The 18,470-nt window shown below is 36.6% G+C and overlaps 1 protein-coding gene across 7 annotated transcripts in view; it reads left to right on the top strand.

Moving 5' to 3' along the window:
• The window catches only part of LRRC49 (leucine rich repeat containing 49), a 148,344-nt gene that overhangs the window by 101,764 nt on the left and 28,110 nt on the right, over positions 1–18,470 (top strand). For all 7 annotated transcript variants that reach the window (XM_053223797.1, XM_015071396.3, XM_015071397.3 and 4 more), the window contains one exon: positions 15,902–16,139. In XM_053223797.1, the coding sequence (XP_053079772.1) occupies positions 15,902–16,139 (238 nt within the window). The remainder of the gene's footprint in view (positions 1–15,901; positions 16,140–18,470) is intronic.

Below are 18,470 nucleotides of genomic sequence, written 5' to 3'. Positions count from 1 at the left end.
AATAGCGATTTTAATCAAGTGACAATTTATAAAACAAATATATATCCTTCTTATATTGCCCTAGAGCTTTATGTAATATTCTTTTACTTGGTCAGAACTATAACATTTTATAAAGTTAAAACTTTAGATTTATGACATACACTACACAAGTCAGTTTATTTCTGATGGCTCTTTTTAAAAAAATTTTTTTCCCTATCTTCCTTAAGATGGTTTCCTAGATCCAAGTTTATCCAAATAATCTTACACATTATATTCAAAAATTTTAATAAGGTTTTAAAAGTTAGTTCTTTCTACATCAACTTTATTTTCATATGTAGTGTTAGGTGAGAGTCTAACCTGATTTTATTTCAGTTGGTTAATTGATCATAGCATTGCTTAATTAAGGTATTCTCTTTTTTAATGAGAATGCCATTTGCCTCTTACATTAAGTTCCTGTAAATATTTGGAAATATTTCTGAACTTCCTATTCCATTTCACTTATCTGTTTATCTGTATTAATAATCAGAACTATTTTGATGATAGTAGTTTTTTAGTACATTTTAATATCTATGTAGGGGAAATCTTACACTATTCAGAGTTTTAATTCTCCCACACTTGTTCTTCCATATGAACTTTAAAATCATTTAATCTATGACTAACATTGTATGTTGAGTATACTTCAGTGAAAAATTATTCATCTAAACAGAAACGTTAAAAATCATATTCAAATGACATTTAAGGTATTAATTTCAGAGGTATTGACATTCTTAAGATAATAAATCATCACTTTAAAAATCATGGTATATCTCCATTTTTCCAGGTCTTGTTTGGTATCCAGAGGGAGCTAATTAGGGAAGTGTTGAAAGATTGAAGGAAAATTCTGAAGAACTAAATGAGCTTAGAGACTATGAAATTGTAGCAACTATAGTCAGAATTGTTGAATGAGTATTCCAGGAGCACAGAGTAGGTAGGTATAACAGTAGAGAAGCCATGTGTGTTTGATAAAGAATAAGGAGATAAAGGATCAAAGGTAAATAATAAAAAAATTCAAGTATAATGATAAAAGGAAAAATGATGGGTCATATGGTCTGGGCTAGACTTTTAAAGAATTAAAAAATAGAAGGTTGCCTACAGATTAGGAGAAAATTTAGTATTTCTGAGACCAGAAGTCTAAATGAAGTTGAAGATGAGAAACCTGGGAAGTAAGAGGGTTAATAGTGAGCTCAGATAGTGGGAGCTTATGGTCAGGGTTAAGATGTTGAAGTTGAAGATTTTAAAGGCAGGACATATCTAAGTAATGACAACACTCAGAGCGATTTGGAGGCCACTGTTGTGGTCATGGAGTGGGTCGTTGGAGAAGAGAAGTGAAGGTCACCAGAGGGAGATCAGTTGAAGCTATTATTGAACATATTGCAGTTGATGGTAGAACTAGATATGGAACAAGGGGTCAGTGCATTCAGCAGTGATCAGCCTTATCTCCCTCCAGTCTGAGTCATGCATCCTATGCTCTTGTTAAACCATTCACTATTCCCACTATTTTATTGGTGTTGGCGGCTACAGCGAGTGCAGAAATGTCTTTGTTTATTAACTTGCTCTTTTACCTGGCAAAACTATCTCTGACAGGTGAATCCCAGACTGCTAATATGATTTTCCCAACGCTTTGAACTTTTTAGGCAGCTTATGGCCAAATGTTCTGTGATCCTCTAAAATCATTTAAAAGTATAGAGTCTTCACTTTTATGGCCTCAAAAACAAGCAATGAGTTCCAAGAGAAAGAGGAAGTATCTGTTAGTGAAAATTGTTATGCCTTATACTTACTGCCAAGAGTTTCAGAATTTTTATTAAAAGTTCCACAAAGTCAGAGAGGCCTTTTAAGCAAGAACTACAAAGGAAGAGTTTGGGAGAGATGGGAAAAGTGATGTATGGGTTCAGTGGAGAGGATGTGGAGAGCAGTAATGAATCATTGGAAAGGGATCCACGATTTCTGGCAAAAGATTTGTATTTTACTGATGTAAGTTCAAAGTGCCATGGAGACACCATTTTCTCGGTCTGATCCTTTTAAGAACTTAAACACTGTGAAGTCAAGGAGACACTGATGATATTTGAAGTCAGAAAAGTAAAACTCTGAACATAGTGAATTATTGGTGAAACTAACGTAAAATTACTTGTAACTTCTACAATGGTTAATGATAATTTCTTCAATTTAGTTGGCAGTTGTGTGATTCATGTAAAATCTCTTGCATCTGAAAGATAGAAATATTTCTGAAAGCTGATTATACCTTGTATGTGTATATACCAGAGGCTTTTTTTTAAGTTTGTTTATTTATTTTGAGAGAGAGACAGAGAGAGCATGCACAAGGGCGGGGGGGGACAGCAGAGAGAGAGGAGAGAGAGAATCCCAGCACACTGTCAGCATGGAGCCCGACATGGGGCTCAATCTCACAAACCCTGAGATATGGCCTGAGCTGAAATTGAGTCGGACACTTAACCAACTGAGCCACCCAGGCACCCCTACACCAGGAGCTCTTAACCAGAGTATCCAGACTAACTGAAATTGAAGTCTTTGTTTTATACTTGAGCTCTCCACACCATTTGACATAGTTGACACTCTTCATCTTGAAGGGCCCTTTGCATTCACTTTCCTGGTAGCATATTCACCTGATTTTCCTTTTACCTATGTGGCTGCTGTTTTTGTTTGTGTTTTGTTTTAAATAATACCTTGCTAACTCCTTTTCTACCAAATCTCTAAATGTATATTATGCTTTCTCGATTTATAAAGTTTAGATAGACTTTTGTGGGGCGCCTGGGTGGCTCAGTTGATTAAGCGTCCGGCTTTGGCTTAGGTCATGATCTCACGGTTCATGAGTTTGAGCCCCATATTGGACTCTCTGCTGACAGCTCAGAGCCTGGAGCCTGCTTCTGATTCTGTTGTCTCCCTCTCTCTCTGCCCCTCCCCTGCTCTCTCTCTCTCTCTCTCTCTTTCTTTCAAACATAAACATTAAAAAAATTTTAGATAGACTTTTGGCCATAATAGACAAGGATTCAGCTCACTCACTTGTTATCCCCCAACACTATATACTTAGAGTTCTTTTATTGATAACTTTTGTAATTTACTATAATTAAACCTCTATTTTTTGTTCCATCTGCTGTAGACAGTAGCTCTCAAGTTTGCATTGTGCAAGATGAGTCTACCCTTCTTTTTACTTCTCCCACTTTTGTCCACTGCAACTTTCTATGAGCTATACTATTCTTATTTCCCTTGTGATTTCTTCATTGACCCATTGTTTAAAAGTGTTTTAATTTCCATAAATTTGTGAATGTTCCAGGTTTCTGTTACTGGTTTCCAGTTTTATTCCATTGTTTTCAGAAAAGATGTTTTATGTGAGATTTGTTTTGTGACGTAACATATAGTCTATTCTGAAGAATGTTCCATGCACACTAGAGAAGAATGTACATTCTAATGTTGTTGGATAAAGTCTTCTATGTATGTTAGATCTAGTTGATTTATAGTGTTCTTGAAGTCTTCTATTTCCTTATTGATTTTTCTGCCTATTCTATCTATTATTGAAAGTAGGGTATTAAAATCTCCAACTATTATTGCAGATCTATCTCTCCCTTCAACTCTGTCAGTTTTTGCTTTCTATATTTTGGATGTTAAATGCACTATATTTATAACTGTTCCACCTTCCTGATGGATTGACCTTCTTATCGATGTAAAATGTCTTCCTATATCTCTTGTAACACTTTTTGACATGATGTCTATTTTGTCTGGTATTAGCAGCCACTCTAGCTCTCTTTTGGTTATCATTTGCATGGGATATCTTTTTCCATCCTTCCAATTTCAGTCTATTTGTGTCTCTTAATCTTGTTGACTGCCTATAGTTAAATCTTATTTTTTTAATTCGTTCTGCTAAAAACCTCCTTTTATGTGGAGAATTTAATCTATCAAGTCCTCATAAGAAAGCACTTAATTCTATCATTTTGCTCTCTGATTTCTTTATATATCTTTTTTGTTCCTCAATTCTTCCACTACTTTTTTTGTGTGTTCAAGTGATTTTTAGTGTGCCATTGTGATTCCCTTCTCACTCCTTTTACTGTATATATTTCTTAGCTGTTTTCTCAGTTGTTACCCTGGGAATTACAATTAATATCATAAATAATAACAGTTTAGGTTGCATTAATACCAGTATAGTTGCAATAATAGATAAAAATTTTGTTCCTATATGCCTTCACTCTGTGTATGTTCTTATTATCACAAATTTCATCTTTATATACTATGTGCATGTTAACATAGATTTATAATTATTATTTTATGCATTTGTCTATTAAATCATATAGAGGAAAAGAAGAGGTACCAGTTGAAAATACAGTTATACTGGCTTTTATATTTACCTATGTAATTACCTTTCCTGATATTCTTTATTTGGCTTTGAGTAACTACCTAGTGTCCCTTTATTTCAATCTAAGGGGCTACCTTAGCTTTTTTTTTGTAGGGCAAGTGTACTAGCAGTAAGCACAGCTTTTATCTGAGAATGTCGTTATTTTCCCTCTTCATTTCAAATACAGTTTTTCTGGATATAGAATTCTTGGTTGAAAGCTTTTTCTTTCAGCACTTTAAATATGTCATCCCATTGCCTTCTGCCCTCCATGGCTCCTGATGGGAAACTGGCTGTTAATCTTATTGAGGGTCCCTGAGGGTCCCTTGAACAGGACCAGTCACTTAGTCATTTCTCTCTTGCTATTTCGAGATTCTTCCTTTGTCTTTTTCTTTTAACAGTTGGAGATGATTGTTTAGGGTCTTCTCATTCCCTGAAATGCACAAGAACTTAACAAAGTCCTCACTCCCCCAACTGTCTTCTTCCCCAGCCTCTTTTTGTCTTAAGGTTTTTGCTGTATTTTTTTTGTCCCACGGGGCAACACCTAAAACGTTTTTGCATTAAATGCTTTTGACAAATGCCACACACGAAGCCACCTGTGCCCAGGGGAAACTCTGAGACACGTGAAACAAAGGCAGGCTATTTAGCTGGGACCCACCAGACATGTCAAACGCATGACCACAGCTCTTTGAGAGTAAGGCATGGGTTACTTTTTCTAGTACCAGCAACCTGCACAAAGAATATGGGCTGCCGTCTTCAAACCACCACTGAGCTAGGGAGTAGGGGATGTTAGCAGTCTAAGTTAAAATGCACAGAACTCTCATACTGAAATTCGGCATGTTTCTTCTTCAGTATGCATTTCCCTGGTTGTTCTAATGTTTTTTTCTTTTAGATTCCAGAGTTCTGAAAGAGTTGATTCTGAAAGTTTTCGCTAGCATATTTGTTACTTTTCTGGAGGAATGCAGTTTTGGAGTTCCCTATTCTACCATTTTCTCTCGTTTGGGAACCACAATTTTGCTATATACTATGAGCTATGCTTTTACATTTTGATATTAAAATTATTTGTGTCTGTTCTATAACCACAACATTGTCAATTGGTAGCTTCTAAAGATTGAACACTAGTAGGGGCACCTGGGTGGCTCAGGTGGTTAAGCATCCAACTTTGACTCAGGTCATGATCTCACAGCTTGTGAGTTCAAACCCTGCATGGGGCTCTGTGCTGACAGCTCAGGTCCTGGAGCCTGCTTTGGATTCTGTCTCTCCCTCTCTCTCTCTGCCCATCCCCCCACTGTCTGTCTGTCTCTCTCTCTCTCTCCCCCTCCCTCAAAAATAAATAGACAATTAAAAATTTCAATAAAAAAGATTGAAAACTAGTAAGCAGTGTTTACATTTCTGCGATTATGTAACTATTTTTTACTTGAGCATTAAGTAGTGTACTGTAAATCTCATTTTCTGCTTCCTAAACCATTCAAGGAAAATAATCTTAGCATCAAATGCAAATAGTCCCCCGCTTCATCACACTTCAAAATGTGTTCAAAGCCATGCCACACTCTAGTTTGCCTCACATTTGAGCCATGCCTTCTTACATAGTTTTTTTTTTTTTTTTGACGTTTATTTATTTTTGAGACAGAGAGAGACAGAGCATGAACGGGGGAGGGGCAGAGAGAGAGGGAGACACAGAATCTGAAACGGGCTCCAGGCTCCGAGCGGTCAGCACAGAGCCCGACGCAGGGCTCGAAGTCACGGACCGCGAGATCATGACCTGAGCCGAAGTCGGACGCTTAACTGACTGAGCCACCCAGGCGCCCCATACATAGTTTGTTTTTATCTGGAGTTTCTGATTTTCTGTCTTTTTTTAATTAATTAATTAATTTATTTATTTATTTATTCATTCATTCATTTATTTATTATTTTTTACTAAATGAAGAAATTTGTGCTGCCTTTACTACATTCAAATTTCTTTGAACTTCTCACTTATCTAGTGGGTAGAATTTATTCTTCTTGAAGCCTGCTATCTTCCGGACCTAATTCAGTCTTAATATTTCCTTTTGGACCATTGTTTACAATTTATTATTTTACATTGTATTACTAGTAGCCTTTTCTAGCCTTATGTGTCTTTCTAATATCCTCAAGTACTTCTGTCCTCTCAACCTGTAGATGGTAGAGTTACTCAGATTTTGGTCCTGGGCCTTCTTTTCACTCTTTGCTTCCCCCCAAGCAATCTCAGATATGTCTTTGCCTTTAAACAACATTTGTATTTTGGAAGATACCAATTTATATACCTTTTCTTTTGTGGTTTCCCCATTTGGATTGTGTTTAAGGAAAAATACCCTTTACTACACTGAGATTATATAAATATTCTCCCATTTTGTCTTCCTAAAGCTGAAAATTTGGCCCTTCGTATTTTAGTTTTTATTACACTTGGAATTGATTTTTTAAGTTTGAGACAGAGGTCCGATTTGTTTGTTTTTCCCATATGGGAATAGCCAATTGCCCAACTCCTATTTAATGAGAATTCTTTCCTTTTCCCACTCATCTGTGATGCCGCTCAGCCTGACTGTTTTATAGGCAGTGAGAGAAGTAGGTGGTAGGATCCTTTTACAGATCTTCAGTCTTACTTCTACACCCATCTTCTATCATATCTACTGTTCTTTCCTTTCCAGAGCCTTCTGAGCAGTTTGGCCTACATCTTTGTTCTTGTCTCCAGTTTGTATGTATTCGAAGCAATGACTTTTTTTGTTTTTTCTTCATCACTCAACATTCTTTACAGTTTCCAGAAGTTTTCTGAAACTTCCTACAGCAAATTGTCCCTCCCCCTCCCCCCAACTATTGTACTTGTTGTGGGTTTACACCAGTGCAACTGCTTTAATGGGCTTTTAGAGGGAGATTTCAAACACATGTGTCCAGACTTTGTGCTGATTTATCTGAAAGTACACAGTAAAATGTTTTAAATTTTAGAAGTTGTGTTACTATATTCTCTGTAAGTCTTTAAAAATATAATTTAATTTCATCTTTCTGGAATGATATAAGCCTGGCTCTTTCTGACGGTAGAAAGCTAGAGGGTCAGAGAGTCCCTTCCTTAGGGTTCCAATTTGTTTTTTAATGCTACATAAGTTTTTCCATTTTTAACAATCCCATTTATAGTCTTTAGTATTTCATAATGCCAGAAAAGTGGCTAATTCTTGTGTTAGAGTTTCTGTGACCTTTGGCTTATGGGTGTGTAACTAAATGCCTGGAAACAAGTATCCATGAAAAAATTACAGGCACATAAAGAGAAGAAATTCTGTAAACCTTTGGTATATCCCATTAATGATTTCACTGTTTCACTGTACTTGGGACAGCTCTATAGTAAAATGACATATTGCAGGTTTCTTTTCCGTGCCAGAAATGGGAAAGTACTTGGTGTAATGTTTTCTTTGCTTACATTGGATGCATACAGTGAAGCTGGTTTATTTTTGGTCATTTCCTGTCTATGAACACTGTGGTACTTTAGCCAACACTACCATAATAAAATATAATGCATAAAATGAATTTCTACACCTATGAATGTTGTAATAGAAATTCATAAAATACATTATTATAGGAATCAGCACCACTTTTTCATTGGGAAAAGAATCTTCCGAAATATTTTAAGTCTTTCTGTTCTAGCCTGTTATAGAAAGCCTAAAGATTTTTTTAAACAAACCAAAAAAGTCCGTAATCCTCTGAAATATTGCCCTTTTTTGCCCATTCAGGCATTTAAGAGTATATTCTTTATTTAGCCTGGCTTTTAGGGACTCATTATTTTATTGCATTAAGTTAATTACACTCTCGTTTCTTAGAGTCCTATACTAATCAAGAAGGCATAGAATATGCCTTTTCTGACTCATAGAAAGATCAAGTTGATTAAATAAGCATTTATACATGTAATTAACCACGTGAGTGTGAAGGTCTTGAAGAGAATTCCTATTTGATGGCAGACTGCCTGCTGTTCTATAAATAATATTTGAGGGGGGAAATACACATGGAAATGTATTGGGCTTCATGGGAAAACAAATTTTAAAACATGGATCCTTCGCAGAAAAATGCCACACTTCTCAGAGTGCTAATTTAGACTAGACAGGGGTAGAACGCTAGCCCACTTGATCCAGTCATCTACTCTAAAAATTTGAGTCACATTTATTCATTCTTCTCCTTTATTCCCTGTAATCAGTCACTAAGTTCTACTTTTATTTTTTTCTTAAACATCTTTTATATCTATGTTCTCTTATTTTATTAATAATAATCACTATAATGTATTGAACTAAGCATTAGATAGGATTTAGAATATTTCTAGTCTCTAACAACTTTGAAAAAATATGTATTGTAATCACCATTTACACATTAGGAACTTCAACTACAAAGAAACTAGATAACCTGCCCCCCAAATCATCTGTTTGCCAATGGCAGACCTAGGATTTGAACTAAGGTCTGTCTGACCTTCTTGCCAATTCCATTTCCAGGGCACCATGCCCTCCTTTTTGTTATGCCCTTATATGATCTAGTCAACACTATTGCACTGGTTTTCCTACTATTCTCCCTCCATTCAGCCTCTCTCTGCTACATCTTCCACAAGGTTGACCAACTTACTGGTCTGAGGTAGATCCTTGAGGATCGAGAAATGTCTTGCTCGTCTTTGTGGCACCAGCACCTAGCTCCATACGTGTCACATTGGAGGGGCTCAAAAATATGCATCAAATATGGTCCTATTACCTTTCTGTTTTGATATTTTATTACTTTTTCTGCTCCTCAACCTCTATAGGATAAAATCTGACTTTTCAGATTCATCTTCAGCTATGACTCCAATATGTTTCAGTGTTGTAGCCATATCAAAATTTCTTACCTGAATATGTTATATATAATTAGGCTTCTATGCCTTTCTTCATTTAGTTTTTCTTACCTGTGTGTGCTCCCTCCTTCTATTTCTGGTGAAATTCTACTATTCATCTTTCAAGGACCAGTTCAAATGTTACTTCTTTTGAAAACTGACTTCTCCCTACTAGAAGAATTCCTTCTTCTGTATTCTCATAGCATATCTTTTAAATACTCATTATATGAAAATAAGTACATTGTATTACAATTAATGTATATATTTGTCTTGTTCTTTACCCACCATTCATATTGGGAGCTCTTTAAAGACTAATAGGTCTTTTTTTTTCTTAGTCTTTTTAAAAATTTTATTTGTTTAAACTCAAGTTAGTTAACATACAGTGTAGTGTTGGTTTCAGGAGTAGAACCCAGTGATTCATCACTGCCGTATAACACCCAGTGCTCATCCCCACAAGTGCCCTCCTTAATGCCCATCACCCATTGAGCCCATCCCCCACCAACCTCCCCTCCAGAAACCCTCAGTGTGTTCTCTGTATTTAAGAGTCTCTTATGGTTTGTCTCCGTCTCTGTTTTTTTTTTTTCTAATTTTTTTAGCATTTATTTATTTTTGAGAGATAGAGACAGAGCACAAGCAGGGGAGGGGCAGAGAGAGAGGGGGACACAGAATCTGAAGCAGACTCAGAGCTGTCAGCACAGAGCCCAATGCAGCCCTTGAGCTCACAAACTGTGAGATCATGACCTAAAACAAAGTTGGATGCTTAACCGACTGACCCATCCAGGTGCCCCTTTCCCTCTCTGTTTTTATCTTATTTTTTCTTCCCTATGTTTGTCGTGTTTCTTAAATTCCACATATTAGTGAAATCATGATTTTTGTCTTCTCGTTTTCTTCTTTCATTTTTTAAAATTTAAATCCAAGTTAGTTAACATATAGTGTAATATTGATTTCAGGAATAGAATTCGGTGATTCATTACTGTGCTCATCCCAACAAGTACACTCCATAATGTCCATCACCCATTTAACCCAGCATCCCACCAGCAACCCTCACTTTTTTCTCTGTACTTAAGAGTTTCTTACGGTTTGCTTCCCTGTTTTTGTCTTATTTTTCCGTCCCTTCCCCTATGTTCATCTGTATTTCTTAAATTCCACATATGAGTGAAATCATATGATATTTGTCTTTCTCTGACTGACTTATTTTAGTTAGCATAATACACTCTAGTTCCATCCATGTTGTTGCAAATGGCAAGATTTCATTCTTTTTGATTGCTGACTAATATTTCATTGTATATATGTATACCACATCTTCTTTTTCCATTCACCAGTCGATGGACATTTGGCCCTTTCCATGGTTTGCCTATTATTGATAACGATGCTATAAACATTGGGGTGCATTGTACCTTTCAAGTCAGCATTTTTGTATCCTTAGGATAAATACATAGTAGTATAATTGCTGGGTCATAGGGTAATTCTATTTTTAATTTTTTGATGAACCTCCATACTATTTTCCAGAGTGGCTGCACCAGTTTGCATTTCCACCAACAGTGCAAAAGTGTTCCCCTTTCTCTGCATCCTCACCAACATCTGTTGTTTCTTGAGTTGTTCATTTTAGCCATTCTGACAGGTGTGAGGTGATACCTCATTGTAGTTTTGGTTTGTATTTCTCTGATGATGAGTGATGTTGAGCATCTTTTCATGTGTTGGTTGGCCTTCTGGATGTCTTCTTTGGAAAAGTGTCTATTCGTGTCTTCTGCTCATTTCTTCACTGGTTATTTGCTTTTTGGGTGTTGAGTTTGATATGTTCTTCATAGATTTTGAATGCTGACCCTTTATCCGATATGCCTTTTGCAAATACCTTCATCCATTCTGTTGGTTGCCTTTTAGTTTTGTTGATTGTTTCCTTCACTGTGCAGAAGCTTTCTATTTTGATGAGGTCCCAATAGTTCATTTTTTGCTTTTGTTTCTCTTGCCTCTGGAGACATATCTAGTAAGAAGTTGCTGCAGCTGAGTTTAAAGAGGTTGCTGCCTGTTTTCTCCTGTATGATTTTGATAGTTTCCTGTCTCACATTTAGGTCTGTCATCCATTTTGAATTTATTTTTGTGTATTGTGGAAGAAGTGGTCCAGTTTCATTTTTCTGCATGTTGCTGTCCAGTTTTTCCAGCACCATTTGCTGAAGAGACTGTCTTTTTTTCCATTTGATATTCTTTCCTGCTTTGTCAAAGATTAGTTGGCCATACATTTGTGGGGCCATTTCTGGGTTCTCTGTTCTGTTGCATTGATTTTTGTGTCTGTTTTAGTGCTGGTACCATACTGTCTTGATGCTTACAGCTTTGTAATATAGCTTGAAGTCCAGATTTGTGATGCTTCCTGCTTTGGTTTTCTTTTTCAACATTACTTTGGCTATTCATGGTCTTTTTCTGGTTCCATACAAGTTTTAGAATTGTTTGTTCTAGCTCTGTGATGAAGAATGCTGGTGTAATTTTGACAGGGGTTGCATTGAATGTGTAGATTGCTTTGGGCTGTATAGACATCTTAATAATATTTGTTCTTCTAATCCATAAGCATGGAATGTTTCTCCATTTGTTTGTGTCATCTTTAATTTCTTTCATAAGCTATCTATAATTTTCAGTGTACAGATCTTTTACCTCTTTGGTTAGGTTTATTCCTAGGTATCTTATGGTTTTTGGTTTAATTGTAAATGGGATCAATTCCTTGATTTCTCTTTCTGCTGCTTATTTATTGGTGTATAGAAATGCAACTGCTTTCTGTACATGGATTTTATATCCTGTGACTTTGCTGAATTCATGTATCAGCTCTAACAGTTTTTTGGTGGAGTCTTTTGTGTTTTCCATGTAGAGTATCATGTCACTGGGATGAGTGAAAGTTTGCCTTCCTCCTTGCAAGTGTGGATGTCTTTTATTTCTTTTTATTGTCTGATTGCTGAGGCTAGGACTTCTAGTACTATGTTGAACCATGGTGGTGAGAATGGATATCCCTGTTGTGCTTCTGATCTTAGGGGGAAAGCTCTTAGTTTTTCCCCTTGAGGATGATTTTAGCTGTGGGTCTTTCATATATGGTAAGGGCAAGTACATCTTAATTGATCTTTATATCCCCAGTGCCTATCATAATACCTGACACATAGTAAGCTTGGCAAATAAACCTATTTGTTTAATGAGAAGTTGAGGTTTAGAAATTAGAAATTATATTTCTCGGGGCGCCTGGGTGGCGCAGTCGGTTAAGCGTCCGACTTCAGCCAGGTCACGATCTCGCGGTCCGTGAGTTCGAGCCCCGCGTCAGGCTCTGGGCTGATGGCTCAGAGCCTGGAGCCTGTTTCCGATTCTGTGTCTGCCTCTCTCTCTCTGCCCCTCCCCCGTTCATGCTCTGTCTCTCTCTGTCCCAAAAATAAATAAACGTTGGAAAAAAAAAAAGAAATTAGAAATTATAATTCTAATTTTAGAAATTATATTTTGTGTGTTTATTAAATTAATTCCAGAGTATGATTAGAGCAGTTCTATTTCTGGGACTAGAGGCCAATGAAAGTGAGGAAAGTTTTGATATATTCAACACATGTCCATGATCTCTATACTGACTGTTTTTATCAATACAGATGAGTTAGTTGCCTATGCCCAAATCCTTAGCACAGTGACCTATATATAGTGGGCTTTCAGTAAATGTTTGGTGAATAAATGAATGAATGGACAAGTGAAATAATATGTATGTATGTATGTATGTATGTATGTATGACTAAAGATATGGACATGCCTGCCAACCATACAAGGAAAGCTGGAAGAACAATCCCCAATGCGTAAACATTTTTAGCAAATTTTCCAAGTCATTTTTTATGCACATCATTAAAAAAACCTGTTCCCCAAAGAACAGATTCCTCTACTCTACATTGGCCAGAGTTTGACGCTAAGTTCAAGCCTCATTCAGATAATAACTGAAGTGGGTTAGATATTCTATGACCTGTTTAACAGGTGCTACATTTTCTGTTGACAAGGATGAACCTTTATGTAGCACAGAAAAGTTGCCATTTGTTTTTTTACAGAATGCCCACGTGAGACCTATATAAGTTGGAAATTACTTCTCCTTTCTTTTGTAACCATATTGCTGTTTTGCTGAGTCTACACTTATTAATTATTTCACTTATTTTCCCAACAGTTTGCTTGACAAATCTTTATACAAAATAAATAATTCCTTTCTGATGCAAGACTTATCTTGGAGCTTATGTTCTTTAACTTTTAATCATATGGAAAAGAAAAGAAAGTCAAAACACTTCCAAATATACAACAGAGAATAATACTGCTTTTCAAAGGATTTATTCATGTTTATGGTATATACGTCAGATTCCCCATCATTTTTACATTAAAATGAACTTAGTTTGCTGGGTATCGTGGCATTAATGTAGGCATCATGACATTAACTAACTAGTTTGCTGGGGTTTTTTTTTTCTTGCCTTGCCCTTACTTCTTCAGTATTTGCCTTTGCCTCACCCAAGAAAACCTGCTAACCCTTATTCTCTATCTGTATCACTGATTCTGCCCCTTTGCTCAAATCACACCTTATAGTCAGAACATCCTTCATAAGATTCAATAGATAGTCATTAAAAATTTTTAATTGTCTCACTTCATTAATTCATGCAAGAGATATTTATTGACCACAACATGTGCTAGGAGCTGCGTTAGTTGATAGAGCTACTAATGTGACAAAGTTGGAGCCCTCAAGAACCACGGTGTTTGGTAAGAGAGACAGGCAAGTAAGCAGCTAATTGCCATGCAGTGTGGTAAGTGCTGTAACAGGGGTATGCACTCTTTACAGAAAGCCTTCTGTATTTTAGTGGCAGTGAACTACAACTCCTTTCCTTTCCTTATTTCAGAAATGATTGTATGCTTTACATAGCTCAGCCCAAAGCTATCACATAAAGCACAACGTAAGGAGCTTTTAACTCCACCTGGTTTTTGTTCTGTTATCATCCCTTACCTTTATAGGATTTATCATCTAAGATTATTCACATACTACTGCTTATTGAATGTCTTACTGCTGTCATATAATAATCATTGTTTCAAGGACCAGAGTGGCAGAAATTAAGCCTCTTTGTATTTTCTTGCTTGTATATTCACTTAGAATTGACTGATGTTATTACCCAGCTTGTTACTGTAGACACAGATGTGTTAGAAGTTAACTGGTGCCTCTGAAAAAGTACACATAAGTCCAGTAAAATATAATAAGCCAACAAGGTTAATGGTTTGTTAGTCTTCCCCTCCCCTGTCAGCATTATCAAATGTGAAGATCTTTAATAATTCATTTATTCAATATACACGGTGCAACACCCACTGCCGTGCCCCAAAGATGAGAAAATTGTCTTTAGCTTCAAAGAATTCACTGATCAAGAAGGCAAATTGTAAGCATATAATTATGACGTAGTATGAGTAATGATATATTGGAGGAGTATATAGAAGTTAATAGGAGCACAAAGGAAGACAAAGCACTAATATTAGCAGGGGCAAATAAATACTGCCTGAGAACAAAAATAGCAGAATGAAAGCACATGGAGCAAAAGCCAAGCGTTGTTTGACTTTTGAGATTGGGTAAAATAAATAGTTACGTCTCTATTCACAAATGCAAAAATTTGAATTGGATTGAGCTGCTTCTTGTCTTCTCTGGCTAACATTTGGGTACCTTTTACAGAAAATGTGGCTCCTGCTTTGGAAATAGTAACAGTTCTCAAATTCAGTAGAGTACATGAAGTGATTTTATGTGTATCATACATATGTGTGTGTATGTGTGCATATATATATATACACACAGAGATATTAAATAGTGGATTGTTTTTCATCATTTTTAATTTCAAATGGGGAGGATATTGTCATTAATTTTACTGCTTATAATTTTAGTATACAATTACAAATTTTCAAACAACATTGAGGTATTCAAAAGTAGAAAGTCAAACTTACTCCTTAATCTAACTTCTGAGAGGTAAACTGTTGTTAGCAGTAATTATGTGTCTTCCCAGGTGTTTTATAAATATATTTTTATATTATATGGTTCTTAATATAGAAAAAGTGTTCTGTAAAATGTGGGGTTTTTTTCCCAGCCGCACAGTGGGATAGTTTATAGATTAGGAAAACGTATTTGTTCTAACGTGAAAAGATATCCGTGATATACTAAATCAATTGTTTTAAAACTCCATAAGATGTCAGTTATCTTTAACTGATATAAATAATTTGGGTTTAAAGTGTTATTTTTTATTCACTTGTGCCTCTTTTTGAATTAAAATATATAACCAGAAGAATGCAAAACTTCTAGATATTCTTTTGAAAGTCTTTGGTGCCCTGGGTCTAATTATTGAAACAACGAAAAATGAACATAAAATTTCCAAGTTCACATACCTTTTTCAACAGATTTTCATTGGCTCTTCTTTACTTTGCATGATAAGACTTTCATTTAAAATTGTGTGTTGCTGGGGCGCCTAGGTGGCTCAGTCGGTTAAGCGTCCGACTTCGGCTCAGGTCATGATCTCACGGTCCGTGAGTTCGAGCCCCTCATTGGGCTCTGTGCTGACAGCTCAGAGCCTGGAGCCTGTTTCAGATTCTGTGTCTCCCTCTCTCTGACCCTCCCCCGTTCATGCTCTGTCTCTCTCTGTCTCAAAAATAAATAAACGTTAAAAAAAAATTAAAAAAAAATTGTGTGTTGCATTTTCCAGGTCTCTGGACTCAGGACTTACCAGCGCTTTACAAGGTTTATCTGTCACAGACACACACCTTGTTGAAGTGGACGGGGACACACTTTCCCTCTATGGCTCAGGAGCCCTGGAATCTCTAGATCGGAATTGGAGTGTTCAAACGGCAGGAATGGTGACAACCGTGTCCTTCACTTTCATAGAATTTGATGAAATCGTCCAAGTGCTTCCAAAATTGAAGATGAAGTTTCCTAATTCTCTGGTAAACATTCTCTTTCAGTAGCATATTTGAATTATCCCCGGTCATGACTTGTGTGTTCAGGCCAAAAGCCTGTCTTAACTTTTATGTATGCAGTTTCTATCTGGTGGGGAGACTAAGCTCTTGATTTTCTGGATCTGGGATTTAAATCAGTATTCATGAATGGCTTTGCAATTTTCTGTTAATATTGGAAATTGTCTCTCTATAAAATTATCCTTTATGGAGTATAAAGGACTAATACAATTTTATTCAAACCATATATTTCTCCTTTATAAAGCATTCAGCAGGACCTCACCTAATCCTATATTATGTATTCATGTATTGTACCTAGTATCAATGGGACATGTACATTTATATATGATTATTACAGTAGTCCCCTTACAAACATTTAAAATAATTTTAGACTTTAGGCTCGTGAGTGTCTTCGCCATGGGGCTACAGGAGGTGTGGAGGCTCATGTCCAGGTTTAATTCATCCAAAAGGGCTAATATCATACTGAAACTTTTGGGAGGACACAGCGAGAAGACCGCCTGTTGTGAACCAGGAAGAGGGACTTGATGAGACTGAATCTGCAGGTGCCTTGATCTTGGACCTCCAGCCTGTAGGGTTAGAATGTCTAGGCACACGGATGCAGTAGGAAAAGTACAATTGGAAAGAAGACGTCGTGCAGGAGCGATAATGCTAAACAGACCAAAGTTCCTAAATGCACTGAATCTTAATATGATGTGGCAAATTTATCCACACCCGAAACTGTCCTGATCATTATTTATAATGATTATAATGAGTATTCCATTTATTATAGTGGAAAGGCTTTCTGAGCTGGGGTGATATCAGAGTGATCTCAGAAGGTGGTAAGGCAAACCAGAAGATAGCTCAAGATTTCTTTAGAGAAAAATATATGCTGAACAATCCATTGATTCTTGCCAGAAACCATATGTTACACTTATTCGTGGCATCACAGGGGGTGGGGGAGTTGGTCTCTCAGTTCATGGGCAATTCCAAGTGGCTACTGAAAAGTCTCTCTTTGCGATGCCGGAAATAGCAATTTAATAGCGATTAACCAATTGCTGTTTGGACTATTCCCTGATGTGGGTGGAGGTTATTTCTTGCCATGACTTCAAGGAAAACTTGGTTACTTCCTTGCATTAACAGGATTCAGGCTGAAGGGAAGAGATACATACACCGCAGGAATTGCGACGCACTTTGTGGATTCTGAAAAGTTGGCATGTTAGAAGATTTGTTAGCCCTAAAATCTCCTTCAAAAGAAAATATTGCAGATGTCTTAGAGGTTACCATACAAAGTCCAAGACTGATCAAGACAAGTCTTTTATACTTGAGGACCACATGGACAAAATAAACAGTTGGTTCTTGGCCAATAGTGTGGAACAGGTTATTGAAAATTTACAGCAAGATAGTCCATCTTTTGCCTTAGAACAGTTGAAGGTAATTAATAAAATGTCTCCAGCATCCCTAAATATCACACTAAGGCAACTCATGGAGGGGTCTTCAAAGACCTTGCAAGAAGTATTAACTCTGGAATATCAGTTGAGTCAAGCTTGTGCGGGAAGCCATGGCTTTCATGAAGGTGTTAGGGCAGTTTTACTAGATAAAGACCAGAGACCAAAGTGAAAACCAGCTGATCTAAAAGAAGTTACTGATGAAGATTTGAATAATCACGTTAATCTCTGGGAAGTAACAATTTGAAATTTTAAGGTAACTAGATTTTCTTAAATGTTTATTTATTTTTTTGAGAGAGAGAGTGAGTAGAGGAGGAGCAGAAAGAGATCAGGACAGAGGATCTGAAGCAGTCTCTGTGCTGACAGCAGAGAGCCCAATATGGGGCTTGAACCCATGAACCCTGAGATCATGACCCAAGCTCAAGTTGGACACTTAACTAACTGAGCCACCCAGGTGCCCCTTAAGGTGACTAGATTTTTAAGGGATTATTCTGGAGCAGGTGTTGGCAAACCTATGGCACATGGGCCACAACTGGCCTGCTTCCTGTTATTTATTTTTCCACAAGCTAAGAATGATTTCTGAATTTTTAAATGGTTGGGGGAAGAAGTCAAAGACTAATATTTCATAACATGTGGAAACTACATGAAATTCAAATATTGTCCATAAAGAAAGCTTCATTGGAACATAGCTATACTCATTTCTTTGCATATTGTCTATGGCTACTTTGAGTAGTTGCAACAGAGACTGTAAGGCAAAGCCTAAAATATTTACTATGTAAGCCTTTTCAGAAAATTGTCAACACCTGCTTTATAAGATGGGAAAATCTGAAGTTCTTTAGAGATTATTGAGTTGAAATATCTAATTGAAATGGGAACC

The sequence above is a fragment of the Acinonyx jubatus genome, chromosome B3 (genome assembly GCF_027475565.1).
Source record: "Acinonyx jubatus isolate Ajub_Pintada_27869175 chromosome B3, VMU_Ajub_asm_v1.0, whole genome shotgun sequence".
Taxonomy (NCBI): domain Eukaryota; kingdom Metazoa; phylum Chordata; class Mammalia; order Carnivora; family Felidae; genus Acinonyx; species Acinonyx jubatus.
The sequence above is the reverse complement of the archived record's forward strand: the minus strand, read 5'-3'. Positions and strand labels throughout refer to the sequence as shown.